Source organism: Helicoverpa zea, chromosome 6 (assembly GCF_022581195.2).
Source record: "Helicoverpa zea isolate HzStark_Cry1AcR chromosome 6, ilHelZeax1.1, whole genome shotgun sequence".
Lineage (NCBI taxonomy): Eukaryota > Metazoa > Arthropoda > Insecta > Lepidoptera > Noctuidae > Helicoverpa > Helicoverpa zea.
In genome coordinates, this window is record NC_061457.1 from 292,010 (window position 1) to 318,213 (window position 26,204).

The 26,204-nt window shown below is 38.9% G+C and overlaps 2 protein-coding genes across 2 annotated transcripts in view; one reads left to right on the plus strand and one right to left on the minus strand.

The window, feature by feature from the left end:
* The first annotated feature begins 6,591 nt into the window (after nucleotides 1-6,591).
* Nucleotides 6,592-7,871, plus strand: LOC124631275. Its single transcript, XM_047165588.1, has one exon. The coding sequence runs from the start codon at nucleotides 6,615-6,617 to the stop codon at nucleotides 7,683-7,685; it is 1,071 nt and encodes a 356-aa protein (XP_047021544.1). The 5' UTR covers nucleotides 6,592-6,614; the 3' UTR covers nucleotides 7,686-7,871.
* Nucleotides 7,872-8,177: 306 nt separating this feature from the next.
* LOC124631225 (mucin-5AC) overlaps nucleotides 8,178-26,204 on the minus strand; it is a 43,932-nt gene continuing 25,905 nt past the window's right edge. Inside the window, exons 2-6 of the mRNA XM_047165481.1 lie at nucleotides 24,902-24,981; nucleotides 12,657-12,710; nucleotides 12,124-12,303; nucleotides 11,650-11,841; nucleotides 8,178-11,559 (exon numbers count right to left, since the gene is read on the minus strand). Coding sequence (XP_047021437.1) covers nucleotides 9,257-11,559; nucleotides 11,650-11,841; nucleotides 12,124-12,303; nucleotides 12,657-12,710; nucleotides 24,902-24,981 — 2,809 coding nt within the window. The 3' untranslated portion in view covers nucleotides 8,178-9,256. The remainder of the gene's footprint in view (nucleotides 11,560-11,649; nucleotides 11,842-12,123; nucleotides 12,304-12,656; nucleotides 12,711-24,901; nucleotides 24,982-26,204) is intronic.

Genomic DNA, 26,204 nt, shown 5'->3' on the forward strand with positions numbered 1-26,204 from the left:
CCCCTCCCCGCGCACAACTTTCACCGCGAGGAGCGCCTGCGCAACCATCCTGACGGTCTATGCGGGGCCACGAGGTAAGCTCATCATTCTGTGATTATGTTCATTAGCGGGACAGCGATAGTGTTCGTGTGCTTTCAAATACTACCACCTGATGTGATGTAACCATGGAATGATTCCCTTCCGGAAAATCAACTTTTATGACTGACTTCACTATACCATTCTAAATTGAGACACACAGTTTAAAAATCCTTTTGCTGTCTTTACAAAATGCTGTCTTACTTCAGATAAACCTAGACATTATTTAGAAATGTGAAAAAAATATCGTGATTAAAACAGTTATATCTAATATTGTTATACATACAAATCGCTCTAGCGACACCGATCGCTGCTTCAATGGCCCCAATCTCGCAGAGGATTAAGCCAACATTCGGAATAAAAATATCGACGCAGATAAAAAACAAATCTCGAGTCACATCCGCATCACGATCTGTTCTAACCGTCTAACGACTTAGTGATAAGCCATCAGATGTAGAAAGCTTTATTTTGACCGATCAGCTCCAAACCGGTACACTCTTGATAAGATTATAGGGATCTTCGACAATGATGGGATCAGGGCTTCAAAGTTACGGAAATGTGTTAGTAAAGGTACGTACTTAAGTACTTAAGCGATTATGAACAATAAATATCATTCTGCAGGGATCTATATAAGCTTTCTAAGGCCACATTGTTATCGAGGATAGCTCTAATCTAGGTTTTACTAATATTATGAGTAAAGCAGAAACATTTACTACAGGATATTTACTAACAGGTTTTGTCCTTTTTGTCAGAATGTCACTATGTAGTTGTATATAATAGGCTAGTTTCCTAAAAAATAATAATTAGTCCGTCTTGTAGATTGTCCAAAATTAAGCGATACGTATTTTTTCTTTTTTAAATTGGATCAGAACTTGTTAAGATATAGCGTGTTAAAGTTGAGTGTGACGTCACAAGTTGCTACAATTTTCAGGACACTGTGACGTAAAAGGCCCCCACTCCTAATTTTTGAAGTGTATTATCTTTGTCATTTTATGTTTAATTAAAAAAAGAAAAAATACGTATCCAATATTTTTTGATTATCTAAAAAGCGGACTAAATATTATTTCATTATTTCGACCCTGGACACTACCCTATTGGTCCGCATCTAATGACTTATGTAGGAACATACAGATTGCGTCCTAAGCGAGGCAGATGTTTAAACATTTAGAAAGGTTTGCTGGGCAATAGTTGCATCGTTAACGTCGTTATATAAATACTATAAATAATGATGGATCCCAATTAAAACCAATTGAAGAGATCCGATGTTTATTATTCGAGTCCAATGCGAATAGCAGCATTAACTTCAAACGCATATTTTATCACCCGAAAGCAAAGTGCCGCTCTAAAAGAGACAAGTCTTAACTTCAGAATATTTGAAATTCGAAGTATTGAAGGAACTTCTCGCTTCGGTGAATTTAATGCCTTTTCGAAAATTATCGTGTTGTCCGCACTGCATCCTGGCCAATATATCAGCCTGACCTGTACAACCTATAGGGAAGGTGCTCACAGTACATACAACCTACGGACACAACTTCCTACCTTATGTAATCGTAATCGTAGTTCTGACGGGAAACCTCAGCACCCTGTTACTTGATTACCATATCTGATCTGCTTCTTTTACATCCTATTCCGCCTTGTAAATGTCACTATTAATCATTTTCCTGTAATCTTTGCAATAATATTCCTGCGTACAATGTAGTTCATGTGTATAATTTGAAAGCAGCGTGCATATGTGCAAAATGCCATTAGACTTATTTCAATAGCGGCTCTATTGATTAATGTGCATTGCTTATGCAACACGCGTGTGTACTTATGTAACGAATGTGCCTCATAGTCATAGCTGCCTAAGTCAGGGCTGTCTGATGACCAAACTGTCCTAGATATGGCATACCTATCTTTACCGTAAAATTATAAATACAAACTCAATTCACCGCTTTTTTATGTTGTTTCTAGATGATTCCATCAAATTCATATTTTTTTCACTTGTAAGTTATTTATTTTCAAACAAATATATAAAAATACTATATAAGGTTTCTTGTTTTTGGTGCTCGTTTCTGGCAGCCCTGGTCGAGTAGCTGAACCAGTTGTTCTGCGAGCTTCCTGCCTCGGAAGCTATCGAGTGTCGCGATTATATCATAACCGCCGACAGTCGCTGTTGTTTTGCTAGCCGTACCTTATCTCTAGCCGTTTCAGTTTAATTTAGAAATAACATTTTTTCCCAGGCTTATGCAAATCCTATAAAATGTGTCCATTTATTGTAAATATGCAGACGTTTTTATTTTAAATACAGGTTTAACAGATAGAATACGTATTTGGCAACTGGTTTCAGAGTTATATTTCGGGTATGAATTTTTGTAATGGCTTGCAATTCATTGCTGAGATTGTGGCCCCATTCTCACTTGCCTGAACTCCAACTTGTAAAGAAGTTCATAACCGTTTGCTATGTTATAAGCTGGCAGATGTTGAACAAGCTTTTATTTAACTTGCCTTGTTAGTGCTTGCTAATTAGCTTTAAACTACTATAGAAATAAACTAATGCTTACTTCTTTACAAATCAGTAACAAATAATTCTTACTGTTAAATGAGAAAGTACTGAAACATACTTGTAGCAGAAGCTTCAATCAGATAACAGACAATTGTTAGACACGGAAGCGCACGCTCCAACATCTGAGTCTGCGTCTAAGTTCTTCGTAACAAAGGCATAATTAGGCAAATGTTTTAGACAACTCGATTTGATTCACTAATTACTTCCTTACGTACTTACGCTCGATCACTCTCTTTAAATATTCTGAAACTTTCCTCTCCAACTTAAATGGGCTACTTTAATATTGCAGAATTTATTTATGAGTTTTATTTATTGATTGTTTTCTTATATCCATTCAGAAATAGATAAGCAGGTATAGCTTGTCCATAAGAGCGACTCGTCAATGGAGATGAGGTAAATAACCATAAAAACTTGCGGGTTATATTCCACGCAAATAAAAGTGTGACCCCATCCGTCTGTTACATAATAATAATATTATTCTGAGTTAGTAAATAATTCGCTTGATCGCATGGATTCGGCACAAGTCGCACGCATCGGCCGCATGCGCTCGCGCCGCTTTGTGCACAATATTTGTGCAACATCAGGGGTTCGCACTCGAAGTAAAGCAGTTCGCCGTGACTTTGCTCACGTCGCCTTTATTACCATACTGACGTAACTGATTTAATCTACTGTTAACGTAATCCTAGTGGATCATGTTTCGTTTATTTTTGTTTTAGAAACAGTTTACTTAACTTAGTCGGTGCAAAGTTAGACTAAGCATAAGTCGTCGGCCACCAAACAAAATAATTTGGTAAATAAATAATATGTTATTTTGAATTAAAAGAATTTGTAGTAGACATGAATAATAATGAGGTTTTTTCAAATATCATTGTCGTTCGCATGCTAATCCGGCAACACATCAGAACGCAATGTTTCACATATTGTATTTTCATGGCATTTATATTTAGGTATTGCCTGGTTGTTGTGGCCGAGCGCAATTTGTGAAGCTTCACATAATATTAAATCCATCGATTATCTCATCTTGGGACAGTAGTGAGCTCAGTTATCCTGTCACTATCAAAAGTCGTACATTTACTTGTTTATAGAATGTGAAAGTACTTTATTGAACATTGTTGCAACGTGTGAAAATATTACAGCGTGTTCTTTTGTAACCCCCGACGCAAAAAGAAGGGTGTTATAAGTTGGACCGTAATACCTACCCAATGAATTAGGTTTGCGGTTATTTTAATAGATAGTTGGCTTGCAAACGATAGTGCGACATCCTGCGATGGAGCTTTCTTTTAAATTGAACTTAAGAAAGGAATATACTTATATGAAGCAGTGATACTCAAACAATAACATTTTCGAATTTAAGAACATCATGTGCGCTCTCAAAAGGGTTGTGTGCCAATGAGTTCGAAATCGCTGCAACACACTGGAACAATGCCAATATTTGGCATTCAATGCTGACCAAACTCAGAAGTTTCTTCATAAGTAAGTAGACCATTACTGCTGATCCTAATATCTACCTACCTGCTATGAAATCAGCGTGGAATAAATTGCCCATTAAGTGTGTAAAAGCCCGTAAAGTATGTTAATATTCATCGCCACACAATAAAGGTACCGTCTGTAATCAATTAGCGGGTAGTCTATAATTAGGCAGGCACACAAGATCTCCAAATATCTGCAACCGTGCATGTCGCAACACAATGCATCTCGCATTGCAGCTGCTGTCGTAAGCACAATACTTAGAAATCATACTTTATAGCGGTTACACATCAAAACTGAGTTTGATGTTTCCGTAATCTGTTATTATGACCGCAATCATACAAATTATATTCATGTTTTTTGATGAAAATTGGTATGATATGTACCTGTAGCAACAAGGTTACAAGTATTATCTCCTTGTGTTGAAGGGGCTACGTACTTCAACATCGGCTTGGTCATCGAAATTCTGCAATTCCCATGTAACCAGTACATAGCCTTACGAGTTTTATATTGAGTAACTAAACGGATTTATTGGGTACTTCTGTTAGGAACGCTGACACCATAACATAAAGTAATAAAGCGTTGAAGAAGCATAAGATCGGACACTGTTGTAATTGCAGATACAAAACATACTTTCTTGGCCTCAATTTTTAAACCACAACCAACTATTAAGTGACTCAAAAAGGTAGATATTTCAAAACAAAAATATCTCGAAATAGTGAATATGGTAAAGTAAAATGTATAATGTGTACAAAATGAAGCAGTGATCACAAAGAGAGTGTCCGGCGGCGAGGAGGGCAGAGGTCGTGCGTCTGCGCAACTCACGCGCTTGAGTAACGGTGCCCTCTTCACGCGTCACCACCGACACAAGTGCAGAGCGTAAGCGGGAGCGATTCTTATTTGTAGCAGTTTTAAATTAGAACCGTGATTAAAATGTAGTCACTGATTTATCTTTTACATTGTAAAAAGTGTCCTGATTTCTCTATACTTCAGTATCACAGTTTACATTGCTAGATTTTGTAGTTTCTGCTATATTTATGTACTTGGCATTGCTATCGCTTATGTCTTGGGTTCTCATTTTCATATTCAAAAACATTGTCGTGTGGGCACGAATGTTAAATTGCTCCGGCTTTTGACAAGATTGTTGTTGCATCAAACTTTTGTTTTCCTCACGTAGCCGGCACTGAGAGTCGCTAATCACCTTAGATAAAGGTGGAGTTTCATAATTTTTGAGCTTAGCCTATGTAAAACATCAATACGCATAATATGGATTGGTATAACATTTTTAAATGGTTAAGCTATCAAAACAAAACTCAACGGAGCCCTTGAATTGAAGCGTAAGCATAACACTAGAATCCAACCTTTTCGACTACCATATTATTGACGAAACCATTGTACAAACACCAGTGGGCTCCTCTCGAGTCCACCTCCAGAGCGCTTGACATTGGGCCTGAGCCATCAATGCCAATACCATGCATGTCATACGCTTGCGTCACCGACTTAGATGTCCTTTCTCTTTGAGCTATAGTTTGCACCTCCACACTTTCAAATCTCGGAAATTATTATAAATACTACGCTTTATTACGGTCAGGTCATATAAACATATTAAGTATTGCATTAGAAGCCTGGTATTTACTGGCCTACTTACTTACACTCACTGCAGGATCTATCTAACAAATTATATCCTAATCAGTTCTGGTTGACGATGGCATATTTTTGGAGATTAGATTCCAATGCATTGTAGCATTCTAATTACTTAATCACATAAGTGTAAAACATAATAACCAGTTTTTTTTAATATTTTATATGCAGTTCGTCGGTTTGTGCCAATATTGTTTTGTTTGACGAGTTCATGTTTAATGATAAACCGAGGTATTTGCTCAATAAAATCGTTTCAAATAGCAACTGCTTGGAATGACTTTAGCAAATAACTTAACTAATTTGTATAATTAAATGAAGATTTTTTTTCTTAACGTAGGTATTTCTCTTCTAGGTATCACTTTGGTTCTCAAAAATTTTCTGAAGATAGTATTGCTATTTTAAGTAACTAGGCATTTTAACCCTTATCAAGCGTAGACTCGACTTCTACTATCAAACACCTGAAAGAAACCTCAATAACACTACAGTAAGGCTGTCTTACTCACATCTTACCTCAAACTATACTTACTTAATACGATACAGCTTAGATGTAACTTAATAACTGCAACAGATTGCTCTAAACAAAAGATAAGGCGCAGGCACCAAACTGTCAAGAACTTAGTAATAACTTTTAGCTATAAAACTGGATATTTCGAAAAAGAGTTTGCCTGTACATTACTATATGAACCTACCCTTCCATAATTTTCATAATTTCAAGGTTTACCATTGTAATAATGACCATCAATCAACATTTAGCTAGGCCTCATAATTAACAGCATCGTTAAAGTTTAATTGGTTCGTTATGAGCGCATTACTAAGCAATCGTTATAACTAAGCAATAACTAAGCAAGCGTTTGATACTTTACAAAAAGATACCCTTATTAACGCGATGGAGGAGTGCGGTGTGAGACAACCACTGAACAAATGGTTTAGTGATTACCTCACAGCGCGCTCCTACCGTGTAAAGGTGAGTGATACTTTCAGTGACAGTGTGAAGGTACGGAGCGGGGTACCTCAAGGATCAGGATGTGGTCCTATTTGTTACCTCATGCATGTCAACAGCCTATGCGGAGTGCTGCGTCATTGCTCGTCATACATGTACGCAGACGATCTTTGTATACTCTGCGCCGGAACCGACATCCAAGAAACTTGTCAGCTAATCCAACGAGACGTAGATGCGGTAGTCAAATGGTCACATGACAATGGGATCATTTTAAACGCTGATAAAACCAAACTTCTCGTCATTAGATCACCATACACACACCTGTCTATTTCTACTCCTACACTAATAACTCATGAATACTCATGCTTTCATAATGATTTGAAAAACTGTAAATGCAAGCCTATTGAAGCTGTTAATTCTGTTACATATCTCGGTGTTAAAATTGATGAAAGTTTTTCATGGTCTTGTCATATAGATTATATTTGTAATAAGTTAAGAATATTGCTTAGTAAGTTTTATCATTTAAGTTACAAAGTTCCTATAAATATTTTAAGAAGTCTGTATTTATCCTTAGTTGAATCAATAATAAGTTATGCTCTTGACAGCTATGGCCTAACCTTTAAAACTTACATTAATAAAATAGAGTCATTACAAATAAGATTTCTCAAGTTACTAGTTACAAAAAAGACCAAATTAAATTGCAAAGGTGATTACAAGAAGTTATTTAAAATATGTAACATCCTACCGGTTCATTTAAAACATAGATATCTCTTAGCCATAAATCAGCACGGCAGAAAAGAGCATGACTTATCTATTGTATCAAATACATACAATACACGGTCTATGCCTGCCGGTAAATATAATGTTCCAAGGGTTCATAATTATTTTGGTGATAGAACTTTAAAGAAGCGTGTACCATATGTGCTCAACAGTTTACCGGCAGACATCAGACAAGAAAATAATAGAAAACTCTTTAAAGTTAAGTTAAAAAAGTATTTTCATAAAATAATTGAGTAGCGTAATACCATTATAATATATATTGTAGTAGTTTAAAAAAATTATAAATGTATATTTATATAAGTTTATGTAAGACAATGCGGCTCATCACCCACAGTCAAACCGATAAACCGGTTTTGTGGGAAAATGTTTATTTTAAAACAGTACATTTTTGAAATAATAAATAAAATAAATAAATAAAATAATCATAAATTAGTCCTACATTCAAATTGGCATAGTACGTACATAAGTAGCAGCTGATTACCGCGGCGAGGCGGTGCGCGTGCGCAAGTGTGCCAGGTGCACTCCCAACAAGGCTCGGCCTCGCGGTGAGGCAACACAAGCCATACCGGGACCTCGCAGACCAGCACTCGTTTCTAAGTGGACTCATTACATACTCGTTTCGTGAAGCTATTTACGTCATCTGTGACTTCATGTAGCTGTGTGATGACTACAGTCAACTCTGGCTGCTATCTATAGATACTCTGACATTGATAAAAATAAAACAAAACGTCAGTCTAGGTTTCTTTTATTTGTAAAAAAAACAATAATCATTAATTAAATAATACAGTGAGCACGTGCGCTTATTGCCCGGGAAAAGTAACAGTCTTCCGGAGCAAGAAGCCGCACTACAGCGCGTGCGCACACGGGCGTCCGGCGCATGCGCGGCGCGGCGGCCCGTCTGCGCACGCGCGCACAGGAGTCACAACTAATGAACCGACCGTAGCAGACAATGGAACCGAACGAACCTATGAGAAGTAAACATTCATTACAACGTACGTAGATTACAATAATTTATCCTTACGCTACGCTTGAGCCTTCCGGTAGAATCCCTCGCGATACACCGCCGCTAAGTGCAATAAATAAAGTGTACGTGCGATCACATATAACTAACTCGTCTACTCCTAAACATTATCGTTTCATAACGTAGACAATATACTAAATATCAAATTCGATTTGTACCAAATTTAGTTATGATATAGTGTTGCGCTGCGCCTGCGACGCGGCGCTACAGTTTGTTCTTACACGAAATAAAGGAACTAAATCTATTCTCGGAATGCTTACGTTAACGTCTGCGCTTGTCATGTTCTCGTTAAATACAGCTAGCAGTAATGGCAACGTGGCGTCTGGTGCGGCGGCCGGCGGCGCGCCTGCACTGTCACAAGTTGACTAGCTTGGTTGCTTACTTATCGATCACTCTACTCACGATCTCTCACTAAACAAATAAATAACTTATCCGCTAACGCGAGGAGCCGCCGACTCGCCTCGCTGCATCGCGGGCGGCGGCCGCGCCGGCCACGCTCGCTCCCTAACGCTAACCTATGTATTATAAATAATTTGTCCAGCTAATACACATAAATTCGGCCAGCCAGTCCCGGCCGTCTACTTACAATACAAAATACATATAAACAACCGTAGACGGGTATCCCATCATCGGCTATCAATTGACGAGGAATATGATCGATTCCGAAAGGGTCGCATACACCTATAAACCTAGTAGTCTCTACGTTAACTTACAGTTTCAAGAACGAAACTTACTCTCTATAAAATGCTAATTAGCTGAGGTTCCATGCGGGTGAGGGCGCAGCCGCTCACTGCGCCGAGCTCGGGGGAGCGCCGGGGGTGGTGGCCGCCGCGCCGCTGTCGGGGACCGGCGTGCTCGTCGGCGCGACCGTGCTGCTGGCTTCCGTCACAGTGCTGGGAGCAAGTGTGCTGGTGGGAGCGCCCGTACTGATGGCATCGATGCTCACGGCAGCAGTAGTGGTAACGATACTCGAGTCAGTGCTCGAAGGCGCATGCAATGTTACGCTAGAGAGTATTTCTGAACCCTCAGTTTCATTTGAACCGCTTGTTTCGTTGGAGACGCTGTAATCAGTGGTAGTCTCAGCCGAAGCTGACACCCCCAATGACTCCTCAGATGTTGCCGGTTTCTCATTGCTCTTCTTCATTACAACTTTAGTAGGTCGCCGATGATTGATCGTGGGAACATAGGATCGCGTGATAATTTCAATATCCTTTTTATCGGTCTTATTTTCAGAGATGTTGACGTCATCTGACACGTTGTCTATGATGGGTCTGCGCGTAGTGGGCTCCACCTTATCGAAGGGTGGCGGTGAATCTGTGACGCTCTCAGACTCGTCGTCCTCGATCTCGACCTTGGGCTTGATTTTATTTTTGAGCGGCACCTCCGTGATGGAGTTTTGATTGATGTTTTTGTTTTTGCTCTTGTATCCTGCATTAACTGGAATTAGTTCCTCAGAATCGGAAATGCTTGCAGCAGTCGTGGATTGTTGTTGTGTAGTGGATTCCTCTACGTGGTCGCTGATAGATGCTACGTCACGAACAAGATCTATGAGGTCTGTCAATTCATTTGATTTCCGACCATCAGTAGATTCAATAATCGCTGCATTTTTTTCAGGGTCCGCAGATATTTTAATTAACTCAACAGCATCTGTGGCAGTTTCAGAGGAGCCAAATGATGACACGATGAATTCCGTAGTTTCTACATTCTCAAAGCCAGTGTTTTCGTTAGAGGCTGATCTTGATACAGTTATAATTTCAGAACTGGTGATAGGCAACTTAGAGCTGATATCTAAAGGATCTGCGGTAGAAGTTACTTCCTTATCATTTGTGGTATTCTCAGGTACCTCAGGTGGGTTCTGATCGCTAGTTTCGATTGGCAGGGAACTAAGTTCTGTCTGCGAAGTAACTTCAGTCGCAACGTTGGACTTCGCTATAGAGCTGGTAGTTTGTTCCTGTTCCTTTGTACTTGGTTCTAGTTCAGTTTCCGTTACTTTACGTATGGTAGAAGTTTCAAATTCAGGGCCTACAGATGTAATCAGTTCACTTGATGTTCTAAAATCAACAGTCGTTTCTGCTTTTTGTGTGATAATTTCTTCTAGTTTCTTGGGTTCTTCAGTTGTAACTGTGGTGATTGCTGCTTGCGTAACGACATCAGCAAATATTGTTGTCTCGTCTAACTCTGCAGGTATATCTTCAGGCCCTATTGATGGAGCATTGAGTATCTCCGTTGGTATGGCCGACCTCAAATTAAGCATAGGACTTTCTTTATAGGCAGGTGCCTCAGTACTGGCTGGGATGTCGGCTTGGGAAGGTGTCGTCGCATCAGTTGATGTTTTAGGATTTTCTGTTGTCGTTATTGTAGATGTATCAGGAAGATCCTTCGGTGTAGTTGCCAACGTTTCCTTCACTTCTGGTAGGATAGTTGGAGCTACATTTGCCACAGTAATGTCGTGACTTGATACATGGTCGCTATCGACAACTTGTTCTGGCACAATTTCATCCTCGTGATTTCTCAAAACAGCTAAATCGTCTGGAAGTGGTGGAAAAGCGGGATTGTGGTCGAAATCTTCTTCTTCGATGATCGGGGCTTTGGTTGTTGCCATGGGTATTGACTCAGGGGTGACTGGAGGAATTCCCATAGTGGCTACTATTGGCACATTTGATGGATAAATTGCGCTATGTATGGAATCTTGCGTAGAGAAGCTGATTTTAGAGGGAGGCGCATCTTCGTTTTTATTTTCGGCTTCAGTAAATTGTATCGCGTCAGGTGAAGATACAATTACTGGTAATGATGAGTGCACTTCGACAATGCTGGGGGATTCCGTTTTAGAGTCAATATCTTTTATATTCTTTTCGGAAGTAGCCTCTCGTGGTATAAGAGGTGACTTAGACGAAGAATATTCAGCCACTTCAATGCTCGGGGAAGGTAGAATCTCCTTGATCTTGACATCTGTGATCACTGGTATTTCGGACACAGGTGTGATTTCCTTGATAGTGATCTCCTGTTTGATGTTCTCTTTCGGCGATTGTGGGTTTTCAGACGAGGATGAGCTTGAGATTGAAGATGATACGCCCGGCAAGCTAGTTACGCCTGAAAACAGAAAAAATATGTTTTTAAAGTTTGCTTTATGCATTTTTAGCTTAGAGATTTTCGAGTTGAGACTTGTGTTTCACAGCGTACCTCTGAGAGGGCAGTTATCGTACTCGGGGCAGCAGCGGCCGGGCACGAGGCGCGGCGTGCAGTCGTCGCGCACGAAGCACGCGATGCGCCGGCACACCACCTCGCCGCCCTGGCAGTAGCACACGCGGCACGGGTCTGCTGGGTCCACCAGCTTCTCACCGTTACCGTACACCCGACCTTCTTGCTCACATTCTGAAATCATTTGAGGGCAAAATAAGAACATATACTTACGTTTGAGCTTTACGGAATTTCATATTCCTAATCATATACCCAGTCAGCTTAAAATCGGTTTCCAGCATATCCAGGTGATTACAAAATTGTATACGCAGCGACAGCCATTATAATTTCTCTTAACTAATGGAATATATGTAATTTCCTACAGTACGATAGAGTCACGCGACAGTTTGTATCTATCTTCTATCCTTTAGTATTAGTTGTTGATAAGGTACATAAACGGTCAAAGCTAGTACTAACCGCACTGGTATGTCGGACAGCAGTGGTCGGGGCGATGCAGCGCCTTGCAGCCGGGACGCGGCTCGCAGCGCTGGCGCTCGCAGCGCACGTCGCCGGCATCGCAGCGGCAGCGCTCGCAGGGACCCGTGCCTGGCAGCTCGTCGCCCGCCATGTACACCACGTCGCCCAGAGCACAGCTACCTGGAAATTGGGGAAGAACCAAGTTAATAATGTCTATATTTGTAGACTTCAACCAAGAAAATGCCAGCCATGCCACACACAATGTATCAAAGACACGGAAATAGTAAAAGGTTTGTGATGCAGGACAGTTAATATAATTACTGCATTTACTTTACACCCTTTAAGTATGAATCTTTAATAACATGATTTATTGTGATATCTAAACAATAGCCATAATTTAAAACGGTAAACTGGTTACCAATTCCTTGTAACTAAATCAAACTCCATTTAAAATGAATATCCTCTGCTCAGCAGCGTATTCCCGAAGGCCTGTCGCTTCAACTTAATGAACAATACAAAACAACTGAAGTCACCTTCTTTCAGGGCGACGTCAGCGCTGGTCACGTTCGGCAGCGGGCCCAGGGGACCTGCAACAACAGAACAACGCTTTATATAATCATTTTACAGGGTTGGCACAGGGGGAATAGGAATTTTGTAAATGTTAAACAAAATATTCAAAACATTCCATTTTGTTTGTGAATATATTCAAGTTATGTCAATTCAAATTAGATCAATCTTTAAAATAGATAAATACACCATTGATAAATACAATTTAAAATACAACTGCTACAATACTACCTAACGCCTAAGTTATTAGTGATGATAAGAGAAGTATTTAGAACTTCGCATTTACAATATAAACATCTACAAAGCTGTGGCTTGGCGACAGTGCTGCGGTGGCTCACAAATACGATCCCGTCGGCAATTGTATCTGATTGAGGTCCCTGGGCTCCCGACAATTTGCATCTAGCTCCGTAATCCCGGCCCCGCAGCAGACGAGCGAGTTAGAAACAGAATTCCCTCTCGGGTAACATAATTACTATCGATTCTATCTGTCTCCGTTGATTGTGAAATGTTAATGAGCAAGCAAAGCTGAGCTACTTAAGAGCATTGTTTGAGAATATACTCAATTATTTAAAAAGCTTTTATAAACTTTCTATTGTCAATATTTGATCATCTATTTCAGGTGAAATGTTTTTACTTTTCATGCCCAATTTCAACACTCGCCGATAGCTACATTTAAATGCATATTGCATTTTCTGTAGGATTACGCTATTACTTTTTAGTTTTGGTATTTTTCAAATAATGGTAAGTACCTACAGCTTTCTCCTTTATATTTTCATCGTTATACTTCATTTATCCACTTGAAATCACCACTTTTCCCCTAGTAAAATGCTTTCAAAAGAATGCAGTTCAAGTAGTGCTCGCTATAAAGTAACATTTGATCTCTCCCCTCGCCTGAGAGCCACTCGCGCTTGTCGCTGCGACTCGCTAACTTGAAATCAACGACTAATTACTCGCTGGAAAAGTTTTGTTTTTCTTGAGTACCCGCCCTGAGGGCTCCCTTGTGCGACTCAAATAAATGGACAACTCACCCTACAACTACTTCTGATTTGAACATCAAAACCTTATGTAGTAAACAATGTTCGAAGCGTAAAGATTCCGACATAATCATTGCTAGGTAAAGTGTTCGCAAGCCGAGACTGTGTGGCATGCATTACGTAGATAATAAACGAATACGATTATGCACTTATTTCATAAAAGCAACTGTGCTGCGTTACAAGATTGCAACGTTGCAACTGGCTTCAATTCTGCTTGGCAATTTTACGGCTGTTTACTGCAATATCAGATATCACTGCATTGCAATATATCTGCACAACAACAAAATACTATCTGCTGCTGTCATAATGTACCGGAAAATAGGAAACAAACGTTTCTTTTAGTTTTTGTCAGTCTCCAAATGACTTGCTATATTAACTACTAGCTTCCGCCAGCGGCTTCGCCCGCGTGGTGTGTTGATGAAAAGTAGCCTATGTGTTAATCCAGGGTATCACCTATCTACATACCAAATTTCAATCAAATCGGTCCAGCCGTTTTTGCGTGATTGAATAACAAACATACATCCATACATTCTCACAAACTTTCACATTTATAATATAAGTAGGATATTAACACATCAACGTCAAAAGGACCTTGAAATGTTTTTACTTTGAAGTGGTGTTCAAGAGATAATATATTTATATAGAATGTGAGAGCTTTTACAATAATCTCATAAGAGCATCCACTCACTCACATAATTGAACTGTGCGCGTCGCGTCGCGCCGTGCCGCGTACAGTCGCGTCGCGTCGCCTTTCAGTGCGCGTGTGAATGGGCGCCGCCATTACGGAGCTCTTTGATTTATGTCCCGAATCGCGCTGAATGCGACGCTCGCAATTTTTATGTCGCCTTACTCTAGAGAAAAACTCCGCTTCACTTTTGTATTTTCTCATAAAAGATGAATTTCTCGTAGGATTTGTGTCTGCCTTGTCAAGCCATTGTGCGGGGTAGCGTTATATCTGTGGTTATATCATTAATTTAGAAGGACGCGTGTACAACGTCAGCACGTGTGACAATCAGTCAACAAACTTGATTGATATACATCTGAGAATATAAAGATTGAATAATCAATTTTCTAATCATATTTAAAAAAATATTAATTTTTACACTTTCACAATAAACAAAGGCAGATTTGGCATAATTTGGCCTACAAAGTAAATGTTTTTTACTGTAGTGTAAATTATATAAAATTGCAGCAAGCCCAAGACACTGAAAATGATGAAACTGCAAGTATTTAGGTTCGGCAGTTATCGCGGCAAGTGCACTGTGAAGCAATCCTTTCGAATTCGCTCGGACTTCACTATTATGTTATTTATCAACAAAAGTCTTGTATTATATCACAGCGTCACGTAATAACTGCACTTTCTCAATCACCTCTAACATCTGTATCGTAAATCTAGCAAAATATTACTACACTAATGAAGAAAGCCTGCTCATCTGAAAGTTATAATTTCTGATGCTACATAACTTAATGACACTTCCATAACCACGTCTAACTCAACCAAACTAAAGCTAACTTTATTAAAATAAAATATTCGCATTTTTTTACGGAAGTAGTAATAATCATTCAACAAATATAAATAATATTTCTAAACAAAATTAAAATAAGAATTTAAAATGCAAATATATTTTGCTTCGTTAAATTATTTTCCTGTTAGACAATTTGTTACAAAAAACATGAAAGCCTTCAATTTGAAGAGCCTTCAGTGCAAATAAAGCAAACTACGACAAATGTGCGAAACCTGGCGCATGACGTCACGGCGCACACAAATACGTAGCCGTGTGATGACGTCAGCGCAAATATTTAACGAGCACGTCACGTCACACTCATTAAAAACATCTGAACTCGTAAATATTTTTCCAACAAGCTACATAACTTATACGTTTTTTTCTTACATTTCTAAGATTCACTTAAAGTTTAATGTGAAAAATAAAAATATATTTCCTCGCGTTACAGAACTTGGCACTACAAAACTCAGTAGTTGCTCCACAGTTCGAACTTTGGTTCAACATGAGCTTAACTACTGTGAACAACGTTAGACTCGGCTACGTAAGGGTTGGAATACTAAACGATCTAACTTGGAATGCAATCTCGATCATACCTTCTGAATACCTGAAAAAGACCTATATAAGATATAGTTTTTCAGTGGTAGTAATGTTCTTTATGAAAAACTAGCTTCCGCCAGCGGCTTCGCCCGCGTGGTGTGTTGATAAAAAGTAGCCTATGTGTTAATCCAGGGTATCACCTATCTACATAACAAATTTCAATCAAATCGGTCCAGCCGTTTTTGTATGATTGAATAACAAACATACATCCATACATTCTCACAAACTTTCACATTTATAATATAAGTAGGATATTATGCCCTAAACTACTTTTTGTAGATCCTATTCTTATAATGAAATGAAGGTCGAATAGACTTTACCAATAAGTTATTTAGTGAGCAAATTGCAATAATTTATGGGGTTTTCCTCCATACAAACATCAATCATTTCAGTTGTTATTTTTAACAATATTAAGGAAAACGCTCACAAAATTTTTGTTTAATTATTTTGTCCCGTCAAGAGCTAGGCGATAATATAATTATTAAGCGAACTATGACGTCACTGTATAGTAAACACATATAGAGTAAGTCAAGAGTTCATTACACACGTAAGTATGGTAATTGCTGTACCATGTCACGGTCTAATGGGTGTTCATTAATTAAGGTTCTTAATAGACGCGCGGTGTGCAGGTAGCGAGTTAGGACAGGTGACAATGTTAGCCCAAATTAGGGGCACTGATACTGTTAATTGAAATATGATGACTACCTGTAAGTACGTAGGTATGGGATATTTACAACATAAAGTACAAAATAGATCACGTCCACATAAAATTTCTCAAAAAAATGCCTGTAGCTCTATTTACTTTTTTACAACAATGTTAATTATTCATGGTAGTTGTAATGAAAATATCGTTTATTTATGATATCGCTATTTAACACGGTTATATTTATCTCATTAACTCGCAATTCAGAAGAAAGCCTAAACAAACAACTTAAATAATGCACATTGTGTCAACTAGAACGTGAATTGTTTGAACTCATAACTGTGCGCCACTTGTGTTTGCACGCAAATACCACTTATAAAAATACAATATACATTTTTACGTCTTATGTATTTCTCTATCTTATCTATTTAGGTATATTGTTTATCTAAAGCAGGAAGCTATATTATATCCCTCTTTCTTAGAATAATGAGATCAGTGCTCAAGTCGAACGTTGTCCTAACCAAATAAATATACTTGATTTGAAGCACACAAATCTGCGGATTACATATGGAATCGGAAACGGCAGTAACGTTGGTTAAATTGTTCACCAGACTATAAATAACAACCGCCATTTGTATGCAAAATCAAATATGTTCAAGTATGTCCTAGTATTTTAATCACTAATCAATTAGCTTATAACTATCGATATGACTAACCCTACCACATTCGTCTGACTGCCCGCTCATATCCTCAGTCTCATTTACTTATGTAAACCGTTTCAAATTAATGCATTCTTTAGGTAATGTGCGGTTATTTCAGAAAAGTGTTATGTAAACTAACAGTCATAAATAGCTGAATGAGATGAGAAATACGACAGTTCTATTAACTATTTACCTAAATCTTTACTAATATTATAAATGCACAAGTGAAATTGTTTGTTTGTTGAGCTCACACGCAAAACAGCGAAGCCGATTGTGATGATATTAGACACAGAGATAGGCTTCTGCTAACGAGTACAGCACGTAGTTCCCTCAGTACGTGGACCACACACATAAGACATGAGCTAATTTGCCGCCGAAATGTAGCTATGTATGTACGTAATGTAACTAACTTATGACGTTAAAGATTTTCCAATGTTGTGACATCAGTGACTACAAGCCGACCGATCCCCACGCTATAAGAACATTGTAGCGAAGATAAAATTACCTAAAAATGGGACCAACATAATTAAGTCCATCAAAGGCGCGGTTATAATTGTCCGTACAAAGGTTAACGCGGCGACCTTAACGAAGGCTGTGTCGGAGTCAGTGACTCGCCCGAGCGAAGGGCGGGCGGGTGAACTGTAAGTAGGGCGGCGATCAAGAACCGCCGACACTATTAACCTTATAACCGCCGCCCTACTTCACCACCGAGGGTAGTCGAGTTATCTGCCGCAGGATGCTCTTAATGGAAGTCACAGGTCAATGTATCTCATCACCTCGAACTACTTCCTACTATATACTACCTACTATACATATAATGCCATCTAATAACAAAAGTATATAAGCGTTAACGGCACATATTTATGACTTTGATAAGAAAAACATAAAGATACGTAATGTTAAACTAGACTCGCTACATTCTCTTTTGTTCTACATACAGACGGCTCATTATGACTAACATAGCGAAGTATCACTACACTCACAATACAAACCACCCTTGTTAGCTACACTTTAAATTAGTTTTAATTTACCGACTTTACCGCTACGAGTTATTACCTAATTAATACGAGCTCTACAATATTAATTAGTGCAGTGTGGTGTACGTAATATGCTGGCCGCATCCCGGTCTTTCATTACCAGTAGCCAGACATACCTACCCGGGGGCTACAGCCAAGCTAGCCGCGCACACCCGGCTGAAGGCGACGGCTTTAATTAAAACATATGCTGCCAGCCGGAGCCGCTCGCCTCTCCACTCACACAGAGTTCTTTGTCATACAGGTTAATTAACGGACTATATTCGCCTTTGAGCGCCGCTTGCTAATGAGACTGTCGTACAATCTAGATTTTCATACTATCTTGTGAAAAAAGGCTATATTTTTAAATCTTCTTTAGTAAGCTGGTGCTTTCAATAGACGGTCGTCTTATTTTTTATCTTACACGACTATAAAAGAGACTTTCAGACTTGACGTAAAAAAAAATAGACTCGACTTTCACGTCCCCTACAAGTCCAATAACAAAAGGCCGGGCACTACAATCATTAGGACCAGATAACCAGACACTGCAGCAAAGTGGTTTTTTTCAGAAATAATTAGCAAGGGAGATAAAGAACAATATAAATGATTTTCTTTCACAATTCGTCAAGTTTCGTGCGCGAGAGCGCTATCACCTGATCCCGTTAATGAGCACCGTTAAGATAAGCGATCATGTGATCGATCACGTCTCCCCGGACTGACTGCAGGCTCCGAGTCGTGTTTGTTCAACCTCTCTGTGTTTGAGTTTGTATGCTGGTTTATATGACATTACTAACAGACAAGTACAGAAGGACAAATGCGTCTTAAACCAGAGGTACGAGGCGTTAAGAAATATTTATACATACAATGAAGTCAGAGGTTTTTAGCAGTAAATTATTTGGCAATCTTTACATCCCCAGAAAAAATACTACATAGTTAACTTAATGCTGAAGGTTGTCAGGTCCTCCAGTAAACCTTCTGACTGTTTTATGTTTGGTGAGAAAAACAAACTCAATAATCGTCTGAACAAGTATGTTCTACAATGTACACGCGAATTTTCCAATATAATCGCGTACAGCTTTTAATGTTTTCGTGAATCCATTACTTTATTATGTTGGATGGAGCTTTTGTTTGAGAGAGTATATTATGAAGTATAACTTCATTACTCTGAACAAAGGACAATCGATAAGCATTGCATTGCGTGTGGCAATACCTGCTGAAACTCATAGCTTATAGTTTGAACTTCGTCGTTGTGCCTCGAGTCGCAAACAATACTAACAAGGCCACCATTTTATTGCTATTTTATTTAAATTGTTTAAATATCTACAATTATGTTCAGTTTGTATCTGCCTAAATGGTAGTTAGATTTGGTTAAAGAAATTATAGGTGGTTGTAATATTCTGCCAGTCATGAGAATTAATCCAGTTAGTTAGTATGATTACAAATATTCTCCAAATAAGGTTGTGTTGAATATTTATTCCGGTGTTATTTCATTTTACTGTCTACAACGTATAGTGATGTGAGCACGAGTACCACGTCTCGACACCAACACTCGCGCAGTCGGTCAGCAGTGGTGTGACGTCGCGGGCGCCGACTGACGTCGACCACTCTGATTAACTCGTGTTATTAACTCGATTGCAGGCCATCGATTTATGAGCCATTGTTTCAGTACTCGATTATAATGTTACACTGCAAGTCTGATATTACTGGCCTGAATGTTTCACACTTCTTCCTTACGAGGGCAAATTAAGTGTTTTTTTTAGTAATAATGTTGCATACTTACAATGTTGATTGATTATTGTATTTATTGCAAAAAATACGCAAGAGATCCTCGTAGTAATCATAATATTTCTTCAATATATGAATAAACATTGCAATTGACGCCATTTACCCGTTTTCAAATGAATTTTCTCCCTTATCATGTTCCTGCGTAATCTTAGCAACTACAATAACAATGTAGAACCTTATCCTTGACAACCGCCTGCACCCCCTAACCAAACATAATTAATCTACAACCATTGCTGCACCGACCTTCACCGAGTTCCCTTTGTTTCCCTCTGCGCGTTCGATGTAGAGGGAACAAATCGATAGTTTATCCCGTGGCGGAGCGCCTAGGGACTAGACACGGCGTGTCACGGGCGCGATCGATACCAGCCCACGCCCTTGTCACGACTTTCATCAGCCACCAGGCTTCACTCACGTTATCAGAAGGCGAATAAAAACGGGATTCGTCGGGTTATGTTTCTCTAGCTACTTCGAATTTGGTTAAGACAGGGACGCTGTAGAGTAAATTACAACTAACTGATAGTCACTGAATGCAAACGATGGTGACAGAATGTTAAGATTTTTTATCAGTAATATAACATCACTTTAACTGCGTTACTTACACACACTGATAAAAAATAATATCGAAACTCAATGGCAACCATTTCAATGGACCACAATGGTAACACAAGTCACAATAAACATAATTTCCCACTTGACCAGAAGTGAACAAAATGACACGCTCATCAAAAGCCGTTAATTGGTTCAAAAGCGATTACCGCCCGAGCCTGCATTGTGCACTGTACTTTACCATACTAAGTAATTGTGTCCTTACTAAGTAATTATATAACTTATTGCGGATTTTTTACATTCACATTTAACTATGTTTTATCTGAGTTATAAATAGCGTCTAAAATTAAATCAATTCGACCGGCTGGATATTTAAAGTTGTTATATATAAGGAAGATAAATAGATACTATAGTACCTATAAGATTTCCCTTGCCCAAGTGAAATGGAAGATTTTCTAAAATTATTGCCGATTTCCGTCCGACAAACAGTCCTCTGACATATATTTACGTATGCAATACCGCAACTGATTGATTGAGGAATGATGCTTCCGTCCCCAACGAACCCTTCGTTTTATCAATCGCCGTCAAACTGTGACAAACTGCTGCGTCAAGATGAGACGCCCTAGTTTGTCCTCAAGTGAAAGATTACACAAGTTTTTGACTAGCCTCAAAGTCTGCAATTTTAATAAAATTATATGTCTTTCTGTGAGGGTCGTATTAAAGTTAAAACTCTACTATTCATCGCTAATCAATCAAACGCCCCTCCCGCTGCGACACTTTAGAACATTTGAATTGCTTTTATCGAAAACTGAAACATTCTTATCATCCATCAATGCCTTACCTTCTTTAAGAAAACCCTTAACACAAAACATGACTTTCCAAATAGAGTGTAATCTATTTAAGTTTATGTGGTGGACCCAAGAGTGCGCTATAAATATATTTGCTGGTATTAATAGCCAGGGAAAGGTTCGTCCCTCGGCACCTGGAAGCCGCCATCAGCAAATTGTACACGATGATGTAACACCTTTACCCTTCGGTACGATACCTTTGCCCTTCAAGGACCCAAAGTAGTTGAGGTACAAGTGCTTTGGGACACCTTCAAATGTATTTGTTAGGTAAGATCACTTGTGAGAACCCTCTTAAAGATGAAAGACGTCAGATGAAATACACAACTTACTCTTTTAAAGCTACATAAAATGATGCAAAGTCGTAACTTTAAATAATAAGCTCTGACAACATCTGAAATCAATTGAAGCACGCTTACTTTTCCTATTCACTCCACTACAATAAGTGTTTATTCAACAAAGCCGTCCCTTGTGGAGTTTATGTCACCCTCTCATCGCTCGTAATCCGTGGGACGTGTCATCCAAAGATGAGCAATATGTATGTGCTATGCAATTCCCATGGCTAGGCCCAGTAGACACTGACACTGGACCCCACCGGGTGCGGGCGGGGCGGAGGGGGCGCCGGCCGGACCGACGGCATTCCGAGCGTGACTCAGCCGGACGCGCGCCACTAAGTAATAGTCTCGTAATTTTATTAATTTTAGCGCGTTATCTCACGGTGTCATCTTTGAGGAAGTACCTGAGTTTTTTGGTGGGAAGTAAGAATTATTAAGACTAGTCGTGTCTTCCGTTATTGCTAAACTCATTGTCTGAGTTTTGCAACTAACTCAGCCTTTAGCATGTTTGCAGTGTTGCAATGACAGCATTGAACTGTTAGCCGCTGTGCAATTTTGGTGTCAGTTTGTAGACCATCGTCATCTTAAGTTTCTAGAGCTCATATGATTATAAAAACATTTACTATGGCATTAAGTAGAAACTATAGGTAATTAAGCAAATAGTAGTAGTTTCCCACAGCAGGGCGCTACATACCTCGCGCGGCAGGCTGTAATGGCCGCGCATCGCTATCTGGCGGAATGTGTTAACGATGCTCGTACAACTGCGTGTGATAGCCGCAGCCTCCGGCCCGTAATCTAGACTCCTCGCCTACCTAGGTATCATTTGGCTAACGTGGACCTTACTAAGCAGTGTATAGGACTATATTTCTGATGGCACGTCTCCTTTAGGGTTATCCTAGGTTTTATGCGTAGTGCTAACGGAAATAAAAAATTCAACTCCTTTGTGCCTAAGTGTGTGCCTTAGGTACAGGTCCATTTCAACACATTAGAAAGCTTCGTAGCACGAAGAACTTTCAATAAATCTACTAATTGATTTAATTGATTAATTGACAGTAGTAGGTATTCAATCAATACGCAATACATAATTATGGGTAGGTAAGTATAATGAATTATAGTTAGATAGTATCCCTGGAGGTCGCAGATCGTAGCTGGATACCGCGGCTGTCGGCACGCAGCGCATCAATTCTCATTAGCGAGCTAATTGCAATTAACTGTATACGCGCCAACATTTATATACGTATACTAGATAGCAACAAACACTATTGGGTACTGATAGAACTTTGGTTCTTTTGTAGCTTTTAAGAAGGTATATTCGACTTGTCCGATTGATTTAGGATTATATGAATATTTGCCAGAAGACTGTGTTCAACAACCTACCCTTGTCAAAAGGATATAAATCATGTTTTCGGAAATTCAGATAAGTCAAATCCACTGTCGTTGGAAGGATTTTGAAGTATGAGTATATTTTTACTTTTCAAGAGCATTTTTGCGATAAATATTGCTTAATGATTATCTGAGTAAGTAATACTTATTTTGTGTTATTTTTATAAACTGTACTGAAATACTTTGAGCACTACGAATAGTAGATAAAAATCAAGAATTTGGAAATATGCTTCGTATTATGTGTTAATTGCCATTGCTGATTTAATTAAATAGTGGATTAAGTTAAGTTAAAAGAACTGTATTAAATAGCGGTATCCTAAGACGGAAGAATGAAGTGACTAACCTTCTCAGAATTTGTGTTTCATTGCACTCAAAGTCCAAAACTTGGCTTGCGGTAAATGATCAGACAAATCTTCAGAATTTTATTACGAAATCCCGGTTATATGGCTAGCAGGAGCCCAGCCATATAACCTAAATAAATAGATTCGGCTGTATAAAGTTGAATTCCCTTCTGATATAGAACAAACGCTATATCTACATTGTTTATCCTCCGAATAGTCTACTAAGATTCCTATAACCTATTATAATCGTGTTGGTTATAAAAGACCTAAAATTTAGTTTCGATCGGCAGTCGGGGCACGTATTAGATTGCCACTCCCGGCAGATGTAGCCTCCTCCGAGATGTTTCGGATGGCTGACACCGACATCGACACTGACACCGATACTAACACGTTTTTAGTGACGTGACATTTAGTGTTACGCTGTCAGAGGAAACCGATCGCATTTGCAATAAAGAATCATGATAAGCACTATTTTTTCGAACCAGCTTCTAGAATTTCTTACGACATTTTTTCGTGAATAAGAATAAAAAGCACAGTGAAAACCGGTAAAATTGCAAAGAGTTCCTTATTTCTGTTTGTAACAATAAGATACGAACATTTTATGCAAACTACGCCATCAATTCAGTCAGTCTGATAACACAGCGGCTAATATCAATAAAAATACCAGGAAAGCCCGGGCCCTCAATATTTAACAACATTAAGATAGGCGCACATTCCGCTCGGAGCAGGCACATAAGGCTGCACTTTCACAGCGGCGGGAAATACCGCACTCCATCAAATTATCTGTATCAGGCGCCACCATCTCCTGCGTCAGTGGGCTGCGGCTTATCGCTCATATATACACAAACTACTACTGCGTGAAGAGAGAGTGGTTAAACTGTTACAGTTTTCTGAAGCTTTTAATTTTGCAGGGTTTAGATCAAAGCCTATACGTTCAACACACCCATAGCTAGACCTATCGCACCTATTCGTTGTATGAAATTAATAACCGTGTCAAATAGTGTGAAGATGTAAATCTATATCCTGATGAAGCCCAGTGAGACGTGAGAACCGCGTGACGTCACCGCCATGACCTTCGGTTTTGGCGAGTGACTCAGCTGAGTCAATAAAAAGCGCTGCGCCTGCGCCGCTCCACCTGACATTGTCCACTGATTGTTTATGAGGAAAAACAAACAAGACCCAGTCTGTTTGACTACAAATATTATAGATTTTATTGCGTTTTGCGCATGAGGCTTTAAATCAAACGAATTCGTTCCGTATTGATTAACGCGTTCGTTCTGCTTATTCGTTATATGCTTGTCTAATATTTATCTTGCAATTCGAACTCTTTAGAAGATACTTTGATTCTGATCTAGTAATCTCTCATCTGTTCATAAATACATAACACAACACTCCTACTAATCCCTAATTTTCCCTGCTAATTCTTGTTATCTTCATTCCTCTATATTCTAAAAGTAGTTCTATTATGAAAATGTGCACTTACCGGCTCGACAGAAGGCAACGAAGTGAAGTGTTGCCAGCAACAGGAACATTGGCCTCGGCGACACCATGTCGCCTCGCGATCTGCAACAAACAACAACACTACGTCAATACATAGCACAAAAACTCAATGATTACAACACGCTTCTAAAAGGCTTTTACTTATTTTTTGCTTTAATTTTTATTTTAGCATGAAATCCATCAATACTGAAGAATTTTAAATTCAAGCGTTTCAATATGCCGAATAATCTCCGGCACTGACAGGGAACATAAAGTATCCTACCTAAGTACGTACAGAACCACTGCGTATGCACATCGCATTTGTGTCGACTATCACGTAATTTACAAGGCAACCCACCCAAAACAAAAATGTGAAAGGCTGCCAAGTTCGATAATATGGGAATGCTTCGCCTATAAAAGAAGTGAGATCTGAATAAGTACCAAGTTCCATAAACATACCTCAGTTAAAAATAGTTACTTTTTAATGATGTTACTTGGCAAGCTTTCACACACCTTGTTATAAACCTACTAAACGCAATGAATCAAGTATATCATTTTCTATTAAAACTTGCCAAGTAACATCATTAAAAAGTAACTATTTTTAACTTTACATTAAAAAGTAACTATTTTTAGATTTACCAACTGACTGACATGACATATTATCATATATTATGTTCGTGGATCAAAGTTACACATTCGTTATTTTCGAAAGTGACTCACACTTGGCCGTTTTCAGATTTTTACTTTACTTTGACTAAATACAAACCTTTGTAACGAATTTCAGATCGGTACGACCATTCGAAGATATATTATATAAATATAGATGAATTTAGTTCGTTTTAGTTCCTTAGGGGTATAAAACACCTTCATTATTTTGAAACCGACTCACACTTGGCCATTTTCAGATTTTTCCCTTTACCTGGACATAAAGACCTACCTCCATGCCAAATTTCAAGTCAATGCGACTATTGGAAGTGGTCTAGGTTTTTGATGAGTGAGTCAGTCAGTCAGTGAGTGTATAGTAAAAATAGCGATTTTCTGACGTCAATATCTCAAGACCTACTACAGGTATATTAATGAAATTTTTTATTTTAGATAAGTGAGGGGGTCTCAACAGATACTAGAAATTTGATATGCGGAAATAAAATAGATTTTGTGTTATAGGGGGGTCGAATTTGGCCCGAAATGGTTCGTGTAATATAACCCACGGCCGGTATATCGCTTTTTTTTGCTCGAACTTGGCGGACACACTGCCGTGTGTCTAGATCAATCGCCAAGAGAGCGCTGAACAAAAATGCATATCAGGC

What these genes read in the sequence shown, in the direction of transcription:
- LOC124631275 (XM_047165588.1), top strand. Translation starts at nt 6,615, where the DNA reads ATGGAGGAGTGCGGTGTGAGACAACCACTGAACAAATGGTTTAGTGAT.